Consider the following 14379-nt stretch of genomic DNA (forward strand, 5'->3'; position numbering starts at 1 on the left):
AATAGTAACAATCCCATGTACAAACCATGTAATAATAATAATAATAATAATAATAATAATAATAATAATAATGGGAGATATTGTCCTACCCATGCAATAATACTAATAGTAACAATCCCGTGTACAAACCATGTTATTATTATTATTATTATTATTATTATTATTATTATTAATGGGAGATATTGTCCTACCCATGCATTAATACTAATAATAACAATCCCGTGTACAAACCATGTAATAATAATAATAATTATTATTATTATTATTATGGGGAGTTATAGTCCAACCCATATTAATAATAATAATAATAAATGGGAGATATTGTCCTACCCATGCAATAATACTAATAATAACAATCCCAGGTACAAACCATGTAATCATTAATAATACTACTACTAATAATAATAATAATAATGGAAGATATTGTCCTACCCATGCAATAATACTAATAGTAACAATCCCATGTACAAACCATGTAATCATTAATAATAATAATAATAATAATAATAATAATAATAATGGAAGATATTGTCCTACCCATGCAATAATACTAATAGTAACAATCCCATGTACAAACCATGTAATCATTAATAATAATAATAATAATAATAATAAATGGGAGATATTGTCCTACCCATGCAATAATACTAATAATAACAATCCCGTGTACAAACCATGTAATAATAATAATAATTATTATTATTATTATTATTATTATTGGGAGTTATAGTCCAACCCATATTAATATTATTATTATTAATAATAATAATAATAATAAATGGGAGATATTGTCCTACCCATGCAACAATACTAATAATAACAATCCCGTGTACAAACCATGCAATAATAATAATAATTATTATTATTACAAATGGGAGATATTACAATATCTCCCATTTATTATTATTATTATTATTATTATTATTATTATTAATATAGGTTGGACTATAACTCCCAATAATAATAATAATAATAATTATTATTATTGGGAGTTATAGTCCAACCTATATTAATAATAATAATAATAATAATAATAATAATAAATGGGAGATATTGTCCTACCCATGCAATAATACTAATAATAACAATCCCATGTACAAACCATGCAATAATTATAATTATAATTAATAATAATAATAATAATAATAATAATAAATGGGAGATATTGTCCTATCCATGCAACTATACTAATAATAACAATCCCATCCTGGGCTTATAGAACAAACTCCCTGACAAAATCGTCACAAAGCAAAGTTGATCCAAACTTTGGAAAAGTTCGGATTTTAGGAAATGCTGGAACGGATTTTAGGAAATGCTGGACTCCAAGGGGAAAACTCACCAAAGGACAGGAAATAAGGGAAGTGCATTCAGAAAAGGAAGGGGAAAACATTCCAGGAAGATGCAAAAGGAAGGGAAAGGCAAGCGCAAAGGAAGCCGCTCTCGACTGCAAGGGGAGTCTTTCCAAAATGGTGAGGACTAGAAACCTGAGAGGTAAACATGATGAGAGCCAAACACTCTCATCTTTGCAAAAATGTGGACTGCTGTGAGTTTTTCGGGCTGTCCGGCCATGATGTTCCAGTAGCATCCCCTCCTGACGTTTCGCCCACATCTATGGCAGAGGTTGTGAGGTCTGTTGGCAACGAGGAAAGTGTGGAATGATTTCCAAAATGATGAGGACTAGGAGCTTTGGCATTGAAAATACATGATAATAATGGTATAATAAATACTAATACTACTAATAATAATGATTATTAATAATCATTAATAATTATTAATAGTAATGATGATGGATGTTTTGGGGGTCCCCTTGCAGTCCGGGAAGCGTGCCCCGTTCCACGGGGGGTGTGGCGTGTGCATTTACATGGAAGTCATGTCGTTGAGGGCGTGGTCCAGCTCCTCGCTGATGGCTTTGTACTTGAGTTTCTGCGCATACAGTTCGTCTGAAGGAAGGAAGGAACGAAGGAAGGAAGGATGGAATGGCAGGAAAGGAGTGACGGAAGGAGGAAACGCATCCAAGGTAGGAAAGGAAACAAAAGAACAGACAGGAGGAAATCAAACGGGTTTGGAACGGAAGGAACGGCAAAAATGAGCGAAGGGAAGAAGGGGAATGAATGGAAAGGCAAGGCAAGGGTCTGTCCGCTCCCGGTTTTAGTCTGAACTTTAAAGGAAATACAAGTACAATGGGTGCCGGCTTTGCGTTCTATTCCAAACTTCAGACAAAATCATAATAATAATAAATACTACTAAAGAAGGGGAATGAATGGAAAGGCAAGGCAAGGGTCTGTCCGCTCCCGGTTTTAGTCCGAACTTTAAAGGAAATACAAGCAAAATGGGTGCACGCTTTGGGTTTTAGTCCAAACTTCAGCCGAAATCATCATAATAATAACAATAAATACTACTAAAGAAGGGGAATGAATGGAAAGGCAAGGCAAGGGTCTGTCCGCTCCCAGTTTTAGTCCGAACTTTAAAGGAAATACAAGCAAAATGGGTGCCTACTTTGTGTTTTAGTCCAAACTCCAGACGAAATCATCATAATAATAACAATAAATACTACTAAAGAAGGGGAATGAATGGTAAGGCAAAGCAATGGGCTGTCCGCTCCCAGTTTTAGTCCGAACTTTAAAGGAAATACAAGCACAATGGGTGCCTGCTTTGGGTTTTAGTCCAAACTTCATACGAAATCATAATAACAATAAATACTACTAAAAAAGGGGAATGAATGGAAAGGCAAAGCAATGGGCTGTCCGCTCCCGGTTTTAGTCCGAACTTTAAAGGAAATACAAGCACAATGGGTGCACGCTTTGGGTTTTAGTCCAAACTTCATACGAAGTAATAATAACAATAATAATAATAATAAAAATTAAAGCAAATACAAGCACAATGGGTGCCTGCTTTGGGTTTTAGTCCAAACTTCAGCCGAAATCATAATAATAATATAAATACTACTAAAGAAGGGGAATGAATGGAAAGGCAAGGCAAGGGTCTGTCCACTCCCGGTTTTAGTCTGAACTTTAAAGGAAATACAAGCACAATGGGTGCCTGCTTTGGGTTTTAGTCCAAACTTCAGACGAAATAATAATAATAATAATAAATACTACTAAAGAAGGGGAATGAATGGAAAGGCAAGGCAAGGGTCTGTCCGCTCCCGGTTTTAGTCCGAACTTTAAAGGAAATACAAGCACAATGGGTGCCTGCTTTGGGTTTTAGTCCAAACTCCAGACGAAATCATAATAATAACAATAAATACTACTAAAGAAGGGGAATGAATGGTAAGGCAAGGCAAGGGTCTGTCCGCTCCCGGTTTTAGTCCAAACTTTAAAGGAAATACAAGCAAAATGGGTGCCGGCTTTGCGTTCTATTCCAAACTTCAGACAAAATCATAATAACAATAAATACTACTAAAGAAGGGGAATGAATGGTAAGGCAAGGCAAGGGTCTGTCCGCTCCCGGTTTTAGTCCGAACTTTAAAGGAAATACAAGCAAAATGGGTGCCTACTTTGGGTTTTAGTCCAAACTTCAGCCAAAATCATCATAATAGTAATAATAAATACTACTAAAAAGGGGGAATGAATGGAAAGGCAAGGCAAGGGTCTGTCCGCTCCCGGTTTTAGTTCAAACTTTAAAGGAAATACAAGCACAATGGGTGCCTGCTTTGGGTTTTAGTCCAAACTCCAGACAAAATCATAATAATAATAATAATAAATACTACTAATGAAGGGGAATGAATGGAAAGGCAAGGCAATGGTCTGTCCGCTCCTGGTTTTAGTCCGAACTTTAAAGGAAATACAAGCAAAATGGGTGCCTACTTTGTGTTTTAGTCCAAACTTCAGACAAAATCATAATTATAATAATAAATACTACTAAAGAAGGGGAATGAATGGAAAGGCAAGGCAATGGTCTGTCCGCTCCCGGTTTTAGTCCGAACTTTAAAGGAAATACAAACACAATGGGAGCCTGCTTTGTGTTTTAGTCCAAACTCCAGACGAAATCATAATAATAATAAATACTACTAAAGAAGGGGAATGAATGGAAAGGCAAGGCAAGGGGCTGTCCGCTCCCGGTTTTAGTCCGAACTTTAAAGGAAATACAAGCAAAATGGGTGCCTGCTTTGGGTCTTATTCCAAACTTCAGACGAAATCATAATAATAATAATAAATATTACTAAAGAAGGGGAATGAATGGCAAGGCAAGGCAAGGATCTGTCCGCTCCCAGTTTTAGTCCGAACTTTAAAGGAAATACAAGCAAAATGGGTGCACGCTTTGGGTTTTAGTCCAAACTTCAGACAAAATAATAATAATAATAATAATAAATACTACTAAAAAAGGGGAATGAATGGAAAGGCAAGGCAATGGTCTGTCCGCTCCCGGTTTTAGTCTGAACTTTAAAGGAAATACAAGCACAATGGGTGCACGCTTTTGGTTTTAGTCCAAACTTCATACGAAATAATAATAACAATAATAATAATAATAATTAAAGCAACATGGGCCTCCGCTTTGGAATTTAGTCCAAACTTCGAAAGAAATAAGAATAAATAAATACTACTAATAAAATACAAGCAATGTGGGCATCCGCTTTGGGTTTTAGTCCCAACTTCAAAGGAAATACAAACAAATGGGTATCGTCTCTGAGTTTTAGTCTGAACTTGAAAGGAAATGCAAGCAAAAGGGGCGTCCGCTTTGGGTTTTAGTCCAAATTATATAATAAGGGAATATAATAATAAATCCATATAATATAATAACAAAATAAAGGAATATAAACAAGTGAATATAATAAGAAACATAATAATGATAATAATAATTGAATACAATAATATTCAATAATTGAATACAATAATATTTGAATATATAATAATTGAATACAATAATATTTGAATATATAATAATTGAATACAATAATATTTGAATATATAATAATTGAATATAATAATATTTGAATATATAATAATTGAATATAATAATATTTGAATATAATAAGTGAATATAATAATATTTGAATATATAATAATTGAATACAATAATATTTGAATATATAATAATTGAATATAATAATATTTGAATATATAATAATTGAATACAATAATATTTGAATATATAATAATTGCATACAATAATATTTGAATATAATAAGTGAATATAATAATAACAAATATAATATAATAATAGAATATAATAAGTGAATATAATAATAAGAAACACAATAACGGTAATAATAATTGAATACAATAATATTTGAATATAACAAATGAATGAAAAATCTCTATAATATATAATGGAATATAATATAATAAGTGAATATAATAACATATAATACGAATAACTGTAATAATAATTGAATACAATAATAATTTAATATAACATGAATTTAATAATAAATCTATATAATAATATATATAATATAATAATAATATGAATACAATAACAACCATTGAATACATGAAAATAATAAATCTATATCAGTAAATATAATAACAATAATTAATACAATAATACATTAATACATTAATATAATAATAAATCAATATAAGTGCATATAATAACATTATATGTTATTATATGCACTTATATTGATTTATTATTATCATTATTATCATATTCCATTATTATTATTGTATTCAGTTATTATATAATACAATAATAATAATGGAATATGATAATAATGATTATTTATTATTATGATTATTATGATTATTATATAACTAAATACAATAATAATAATTGAATATGATGATGATGATGATAATAATAATAATTAATAATCAATAATCAGTGACTATTGATAGTTTCCATATCAATGGGGTTTTGGCTACTCCAGGTATTATATTATTATTATTATTATTATTATTATTATTATTATTATTATTCTATAACTAAATACAATAATAATAATTGAATATGATGATAATAATAATAATAATAATAATAATAATAATAAAATACCTGGAGTAGCCAAAACCCCATTGATATGGAAACTATCAATAGTCACTGACTATTGATAAGAAATTGGACAATGTCATTGAAATTGCCTTGGAGAGACTTTGCTGTATTCATTTCCAGCTGAATAGTCGGTATTAATCCCGATGTTTCAAGGGTCCGAGTGGCCCTATTCCTACATATAGGGACACAGAGCGGAAAGAAGGGGCAGAAGAGACCCCCAAAGGTCATCCATACCTTCCAGGTCATCAATGCTCTTCTCCAGCTTGGTCACTGACCGCTCCGCAAACTCAGCCCGGGTCTCAGCCTAAGGAAACAGAGAGAGATAAATGGCAAAAGAAGGGAGGGTGTGGAGACAGATACACACAGATCTCACCCCATAATAGTAGCTAGCCACCACATAATAGTCGCACCCCTATTTATTGGGTGCCAAAATGGCATTTGTTGTATTCCTTGCATAATAACCGCACTCCCATTCCTTATTTCTCTGAAGACAAAGGCCGTTCAAAAACTCTACTCTCCTCCCTTCTTCCTTCCACCACATAAAAGTCGCACCCCTATTTTTTTGAGTGGGTGCCAAAATGGCATTTTTTATTCCTCGCATAATAGTCGCACCCCTATTCCTTATTTCTCCAAAGACAAAGGAAGGTGTAAAAGCTACAAAACTGACTTCTCAGGAACTCCACTCTTCCCTCCTCCCTTCTTCCACCACATAATAGTTGCACTTATTGGGTGCTGAAATGACATTTTTGTATTCCTCACACAAAAGTCGCACCCCTTTTCTTTATTTCTCCAAAGACAAAGGCAGTTTAAAAACTCTACTCTTCTCTCCTCCCTTCTTCCTTCCACCACATAAAAGTCGCACCCCTATTTTTTTGAGTGTGTGCCAAAATGGCGTTTTTTATTCCTCGCATAATAGTCGCACCCCTATTCCTTATTTCTCCAAAGACAAAGGAAAGTGTAAAAGCTACAAAACTGACTTCTCAGGAACTCCACTCTTCCCTCCCTCCTTCTTCCACCACATAATAGTCGCACCCCCCACTTATTGGGTGCTGAAATGACATTTTTGTATTCCTCACACAATACTCGCACCCCTATTCCTTATTTCTCCAAAGACAAAAGAAGGTGTAAAAGCTACAAAACTGACTTCTCAGGAACTCCACTCTTCCCTCCTCCCTTCTTCCACCACATAATAGTTGCACCCCCACTTATTAGGTGCTGAAATGACATTTTTTATTCCTTACACAATAGTCGCATCTCCATTCCTTATTTCTCCAAAGACAGTTTAAAAGCTATAAAATCGAGGTCTTAGGAACTCCACTCTTCTCTCCTCCTTCCTTCTTCTGGATAATAGTCACACTTCAATTTCAGGTGCCAAAAATATGCATTTTTTGTGTTCCTCGCATAATAGTCACACGCCCATTTGGGGCTGGGTTCTCCCTTCCTTCTTTCTCCAAAGGCAAAAGCAATTTAAAAGCTATGAAATGGGGGTCTCTGGAGCTCCACTCTTCTCTCCTCTTTCCCATCATATAATAGTCACACCCCCATTTTTGGATGCCGTTATGTCTGCATTTTTGTGTTCTTCACATAATAGTCGCACCCCCATTTGGGGCTGGATTCTCCCCTCCTGCAAAGGCAGTTTAAAAACTATCAAACGGAGGTCTCTGGAGCTCCACTCCTCTCTCTTCTCTTCTCCCTTCCATTACATAATAGTTGCACCCCATTTTTGGATGCTGTTATGTCTGCATTTTTGTGTTCTTCACATAATAGTCGCACCTCCATTTGGGGCTGGATTCTCCCCTCCTGCAAAGGCAGTTTAAAAACTATGAAACGGAGGTCTCTGGAGCTCCACTCTTCTCTCCTCTCCCCCATCACATAATAGTCGCACCCCATTTTTGGATGCTGTTATGTCTGCATTTTTGTGTTCTCCACATAATAGTCGCACCCCCATTTGGGGCTGGATTCTCCCCTCCTGCAAAGGCAGTTTAAAAACTATGAAACGGAGGTCTCTGGAGCTCCACTCCTCATCTCCCTTCCATCACATAATAGTCGCACCCCATTTTTGGATGCCGTTATGTCTGCATTTTTGTGTTCTCCACATAATAGTCGCACCCCCATTTGGGGCTGGATTCTCCTCTCCTGCAAAGGCAGTCTAAAAACAATGAAACTGAGGTCTCTGGAGTTCCACTCCTCTCTCCTCTCTCCTCCCTTCCATCACAAAATAGTTGCACCCCCATTTTTGGATGCCGTTATGTCTGCATTTTTGTGTTCTTCACATAATAGTCGCACCCCCATTTGGGGCTGGATTCTCCCCTCCTGTAAAGGCAGTTTAAAAACTACGAAACGGAGGTCTCTGGAGCTTTACTCTTCTCTCCTCCCGCCTTCCTTCCATTACATAAAAGTTGTATTTAGTGAGAAGGTATTTTTCTTATCTCTTTGTCAGTATTATTATTATTATTATCATTATTATTCTAATATATTCAATAAGGAAGGCTTTATCTCAGCTGTTTCAGTTTGTCAGTAAGGACTTGGATTATTATTACTATCAATATAACAACAACAATAACAATTATTATTATTATTATTATTATTATTATTATTCTAATATATCCAATAAGGAAGGCTTTCCTCACCTCTTTCAGTTTGTCAGTCAGGACTTTGATTTCCTCTTCATACTTGTCTTCCTTTTGGGAGTACTGCAAGGCAAAAGAGAAGAATCTTGGTGATGATGATGATGCCCCATGAACACCTCCAAAAATGCCACCAAACGTGACTCCAAATCCCAACATCCCCACCTCAGGTGTCCTTCTGACCTTGCACTGAAGGCTGGGGACATACTCTGGACCCTTGACCCGAGGTCAACAGAAGGGCCAGGGTTTCCTCCCCTGCAAATGCCCTTAAATGCCCTTCAAGGGGGACTACAAAGCCTATGGTGCTGCTGCCCGCGAGGCCTACCTTCTCAGCCTGAGCTTCCAGGGACCTCAGGTTGTTGGTCACCGTTTTCAGCTCCTCTTCAAGTTCAGCGCATTTGCTATTGTTTGAGGACCAGAAGAAGAAGGAAGTGCAGAAGAAAGGGGGGAAAAGGAAGGAAAGGAGGAAGGAAAAGACGGAAAGGAAGAAAGAGAGAGAACGAATGAGAAATGGGGGTCTCGAGGCTCAAGAGGGGCCCCAAAGCAGCCGAACAAACTGGGATGGGAAAGGTAGCAATGGTCACAATGGGATTCTTGGGGCGGCCCCGTATGGTCTCCAGTCCCGGCGAAGATTTCCAACACAAAACTAAAAATCTGGCCAATGTTGTATTATTTGGACGCACAACATTTGCTCCGTTCTTAAGGAAGACCGTCAATGACCTTGTTCCCAACACAACATTGAAAAGGCAACTGGACTGCAATGGTCCAACTGGCCAAATTTGTATTCTTGGGGTGCTCAACATTGGCTCTAGTCTTGGGGAATGATGATGATGAGGATGATAATAACAACAACAATATTAAGATTGCAATAGTCAAATTTGGCCCAAAGTTGTCTTATTGGGATGCCCAGCATTGGCTCTAGTCTTGAGAAGGTAATAGTAGTAGTAGTAATAGTAAGCAGCAGTAATAATGGGTTGCAATGGTCAAATGAAGGCCAAATAATAATAATAATAATAATAATAATAATAATAATGGGTTGCAATGGTCAAATGTAGGCCAAATAATAATAATAATAATAATAATAATAATAATAATAATGGGTTGCAATGGTCAAATGTAGGCCAAATAATAATAATAATGGGTTGCAATGGAAGGTGCCCAAAATTCCACAGTGCTCTCTGGATGTAGGTGAACTATAACTCCAAAACTCAAGGTCAATTCCCCCTAAACACTTCTAGTGTTCTCTGTTGGTCATGGGAGGCCTGTGTGCCAAGTTTGGTTTAATTCCATTGTTGATGGAGTTCAGAATGCTGTTTGATTGTAGGTGAACTATAAATCCCAGCAACTACAACTCCCAAATGACAAAATCATTATTATTTTTAAGTGATGATCACTCCTTGGGTTAGTAAGTGTCTTGTGGCTAAATTTGGCGGCAATTCGTCCAGCGGATTTTGAGTTATGATGTCACTCAAAACGAACAGAGCATTTTTGTATATATCGATGGGGTTGCAACGGTCAAAATCTGATTTGCCGAAGCTGTATCCTCGGGCTTTGTTTTGGCGAGGTGTCCATTTTGGAAGGTGCCCAAAAGGGATGCTTTGCCAATAGGCGATTCCACCCATTCCTGGGGCACGAGCTCGGAAAACCCTTGGAGATGTGCACAAATAACCTTTACTCCCAGATTGTTTAGCTGCTCTTTGGGGGGGCTCCAACAGTTAGTGATGATCACTCCTTGGGTTACTAGGTGTCTTGTGGCCAAATTTGGAGACAATTCGTCCAGCAGATTTTGAGTTATGATGTCACTCTAAACGAACAGAGCATTTTTGTATATATCGATGGGGTTGCAACGGTCAAAATCTGATTTGCCGAAGCTGTATCTTCGGGCTTTGTTTTGGCGAGGTGTCCGTTTTGGAAGGTGCCCAAAATTCCACCCATTCCTGGAGCAAGAGCTCGGAAAACCCTTGGAGATGTGTACAAATAACCTTTACTCCCAGATTGTTTGGCTGCTCTTGGGGGGGGGGGGGCTCCAACAGTTAGTAATGATCACTCCTTGGGTTAGTAAGTGTCTTGCGGCCAAATTTGGCGGCAATTCGTCCAGCGGGTTTTGAGTTATGATGTCACTCAAAACGAACAGAGCATTTTTGTATATATCGATGGGGTGGCAGCGGTCAAAATCTGATTTGCCGAAGCTGTATCCTCGGGCTTTGTTTTGGCGAGGTGTCCATTTTGGAAGGTGCCCAAAATTCCACCCATTCCTGGAGCAAGAGCTCGGAAAACCCTTGGAGATGTGCACAAATAACCTTTACTCCCAGATTGTTTGGCTGCTCTTTGTGGGGCTCCAACAGTCACACAAAAACGGAGAGACACACAGACGAGAAGCGTTCCAAAAGGGAGCAGCAGAAGCCAAACGCAAAAGGGAGAGGAGAAGGAAAGCAGAAGGAAAGGCTACGGCCGGAGGGAGAAGTGGTCAAGTGTCCAGTCGCTTAAGAGGAGAGGAAGAGAGACGCCGAATGACCGGGCCAGTACCTTCTCCTCGGCCGCTACGAGCGCCTTCAAGGTTTGGTCCACGACCCGGAGCTGCTCCTCCAGCTGTCGGACCTGGCTGTGAGCGGGCGACACGGGGAAGGCACACGTGTCCGATTGCAAGCGAGCGAGCCAGCGAGTGACCCACCCTCCGCCCCCCCCCCCAAAACACACGCCATCCATCACGCCATCAAGGCACCCCCAAAGCCATCGCCCCGGATGCAAGCCCAGCCGGATGCAACATGAAGCATCCCGAGACAAACAGACAGACGTCCAGGCGTCCAAGCAAACTAAGGAAGGGCCACTGACCTTTCCGACAATTCGGCCCGCTCTTCCGCACGCTCCAAGTCGCTCTCAATGATCACCAGCTTACGGGCCACCTATACATATAGACATAAGGAAGAAGGGCTTGAGCAAAGCGGATGCATTTCCTGGCGACCACAGAATATAATACTTACTACGCGTTGCTGTGGCCAGCCTTCTCTCCCTCTTTCTCTGCTTCTTTCACTCCTTCCTTCATTCCGTTTTCTTCTTTCCTTTCTTCCTTCTCTACCTGTTTACTTCCTTCCTTAGCTGTTTGCTTTCATCCTTCCTTCTCCTTCTTTCTTTCCTTCCCTGCGTCTTTCTCTCCTTCTTTCTCTTTTTCCTTTGCTGCGTCTTTCCTCCCTTCCCTTTTTTCTTTCCTTCTCTCCTCCTTCCTTCTGTACTTCTTTCCTTCCTCCTCCCTTTTTCTTTTCCTTCCTCTTTGTCTCCTTTCTTCCCTCTCTTTCTCTTTCCTTCCTTCCTTCGCTCTATAGTTCCATACTTTCTTTTCTTTCTTTCTTTCTTTCTTTCTTTCTTTCCTTCCCTCCCTTTCTCTTCTTCATTTGCTTTCTTTCCTCCCTTCCCTTTTCTTCTGTCCTTTCTTCCTTCCTTTCCTTTGTTCCTACACCTTCCCTTCCGCTCCTTTCTTCTTCCTTTCTCCCTTCTTTCCCATGCTCCTACTCTCTCTTTCTTCTTTCTTTCCTCCCTTTCTTCCCTCATATACTTTCCCAACTTCTCCTTCCTTCCTTTTTTCATACACCTTCCCTTCCCCTTACCTCCTTTTGTTTATTTCCTACCTTTCTTCTCTGATATACAAGCCTTCCTTCTTTTTTTCCTTCCTTCCTTCCTACACCTTCCCTTCCCTCCTTTTATTTCCTACCTTTCTTCTCTGATATACCTTCCTTCCTTCCTACCTACACCTTCCCTTCCCCTCCCCTCCTATTGTTTATTTCCTACCTTTCTTCTCTGATATTCCTTCCTTCCTTCCTTCCTTCCTTCCTTCCTTCCTTCCTTCCTGCACCTTCCCTTCCCCTTCCCCCTTTTCTTCGTTCCTTCTTTCCTTCCTTCACCTTCCCTTCCCCTTCCCACTTTTCTTCTTTCTTTCCTTCTTTTCTTCTTTCCTTCTTTCCTTCCTTCCTACACCTTCCCTTCCCCTTCCTTTCTTTTGTTTATTTCCTACCTTTCTTCTCTGATATAACTGCCTTCCTTCTTTCCTTCCTACACCTTCCCTTCCCCTTCCCACTTTTCTTCTTTCTTTCCTTCTTTTCTTTCCTTCCTTCCTTCCTACAACTTCCCTTCCCTCCTTTTGTTTATTTCCTACCTTTCTTCTCTGTTATCCCTTCCTTCCCTCCTTCCTTCCTTCCTACACCTTCCCCTTCCCACTTTTCTTCTTTCTTTCCTTCTTTTCTTCTTTCCTTCCTTCCTACACCTTCCCTTCCCTCCTTTTGTTTATTTCCTACCTTTCTTCTCTGTTATCCCTTCCTTCCCTCCTTCCTTCCTTCCTTCCTTCCTTCCTTCCTTCCTTCCTACACCTTCCCCTTCCCACTTTTCTTCTTTCTTTCCTTCTTTTCTTCTTTCCTTCCTTCCTACACCTTCCCTTCCCTCCTTTTGTTTATTTCCTACCTTTCTTCTCTGTTATCCCTTCCTTCCTTCCTTCCTACACCTTCCCTTCCTCTTCCCACTTTTCTTCTTTCTTTCCTTCTTTTCTTCTTTCCTTCCTTCCTTCCTGTTTACACCCCTTCCCCTCATTTCCGTCCTTCCTTCCCTCCTTCCCGTTCCTCATCGTCCCCGATGGCGGCGTCCTTCCTTCCTTCCCTGGAGCCAGATGCCGGTGTCTGGTGGCGGCCTGGGCCGGGCGTGGCGGAGGACGAAGGGTTGCGGGTTTTCGCGTTTTGCGCTCCCTAACGACGCCCTCATGGGTTTTATATATATAGATTGCTGTCCGCTTTTCGTTCTCGACCAAGACCCCCATGAAAACCCATCTGGAGCCCTGGCCTTGAGAGCCCGCGAAGTCTGAGCGGGAGCCAACGCACCTCCTCGTACTTGCGGTCGGCATCCTCTGCAATGTGCTTGGCCTCCTTGAGCTGGATCTCCTGGATCTCCATCTTCTCCTCATCCTTCAGGGCCCGGCTTTCAATCACCTTCATCCCTCTGCAAGGAAGGAAGGAAGAGATAGGGTTCAAGGGATGGAAACATGCTTCCGGGCAGGGTAAGGGGCTCAAACTAGAGCCCATTAAATGGTGGTCCTTTGACTGGACGCTTCTTTGCTCAAGTGTGTGCATGTGTAGATATATATATGTATGTGTGCATGTGAGAGCCGTTCAGCAGTGGAACTCTCTGCCCCGGAGTGTGGTGGAGGCTCCTTCTTTGGAAGCTTTTAAGCAGAGGCTGGCTGGCCATCTGTCAGGGGTGGTTTGAATGCAATATTCCTGCTTCTTGGCAGAATGGGGTTGGACTGGATGGCCCAGGAGGTCTCTTCCAACTCTTTGATTCTATGATTCTATGATTCTATATGTGTGTGTGTGTAAATTTGTGTGTATATGTGTTTATGTGTGTACATGTATATATACACATATGTATATATGTATGTGAGCATGTTTATATGTATACGTGTATATAAGTATATTTGTGTGTATATATGTGTGTGTATGTATGTTTATATGTACATGTGTGTATATATGTGTGTATATGTATACGTGTGTATATATGTATATTTGTGTGTATATATGTGTGTATGTATGTGTATATGTACATGTGTGTGTACGTGTATATGTACATGTATGTATGTATGTGTACATGTGTGTATATATGTGTATATAGGAAAGGAAAGGAAGGGAAGAGGGAGCAAAGGAAGGAGAAGGAAAAAGAGAAAGAGGGAGGGAAGGAAAAACAGAAGGAAGGATGGAAAGAGAAGGAAAGAAAAAGGAAAGGAAGGAAAGAGGGAGCAAAGTAAGGAGAGGAAAAGGTAGAGAAGAAAGAAAGGAGAGAAAGA

At 39.2% G+C, this 14379-nt stretch overlaps 1 protein-coding gene across 19 annotated transcripts in view; it reads right to left on the reverse strand.

The window, feature by feature from the left end:
• TPM1 (tropomyosin 1) overlaps nucleotides 1-14379 on the reverse strand; it is a 72636-nt gene that overhangs the window by 13237 nt on the left and 45020 nt on the right. For 6 of the 19 annotated variants that reach the window (XM_067471220.1, XM_067471228.1, XM_067471218.1 and 3 more), the window contains 5 exons: nucleotides 13421-13538; nucleotides 11394-11464; nucleotides 11088-11163; nucleotides 8565-8627; nucleotides 6169-6238 (listed from right to left, as the gene is read on the reverse strand). In XM_067471220.1, the coding sequence (XP_067327321.1) occupies nucleotides 6169-6238; nucleotides 8565-8627; nucleotides 11088-11163; nucleotides 11394-11464; nucleotides 13421-13538 (398 nt within the window). Of the gene's footprint in view, nucleotides 1-1857; nucleotides 1941-6168; nucleotides 6239-8564; nucleotides 8628-8886; nucleotides 8963-11087; nucleotides 11164-11393; nucleotides 11465-13420; nucleotides 13539-14379 lie in introns of those variants that run through there. The other 13 variants (XM_067471216.1, XM_067471226.1, XM_067471214.1 and 10 more) reach the window with 4 other exon arrangements.

The sequence above is a fragment of the Anolis sagrei genome, chromosome 9 (genome assembly GCF_037176765.1).
Source record: "Anolis sagrei isolate rAnoSag1 chromosome 9, rAnoSag1.mat, whole genome shotgun sequence".
Lineage (NCBI taxonomy): Eukaryota > Metazoa > Chordata > Lepidosauria > Squamata > Dactyloidae > Anolis > Anolis sagrei.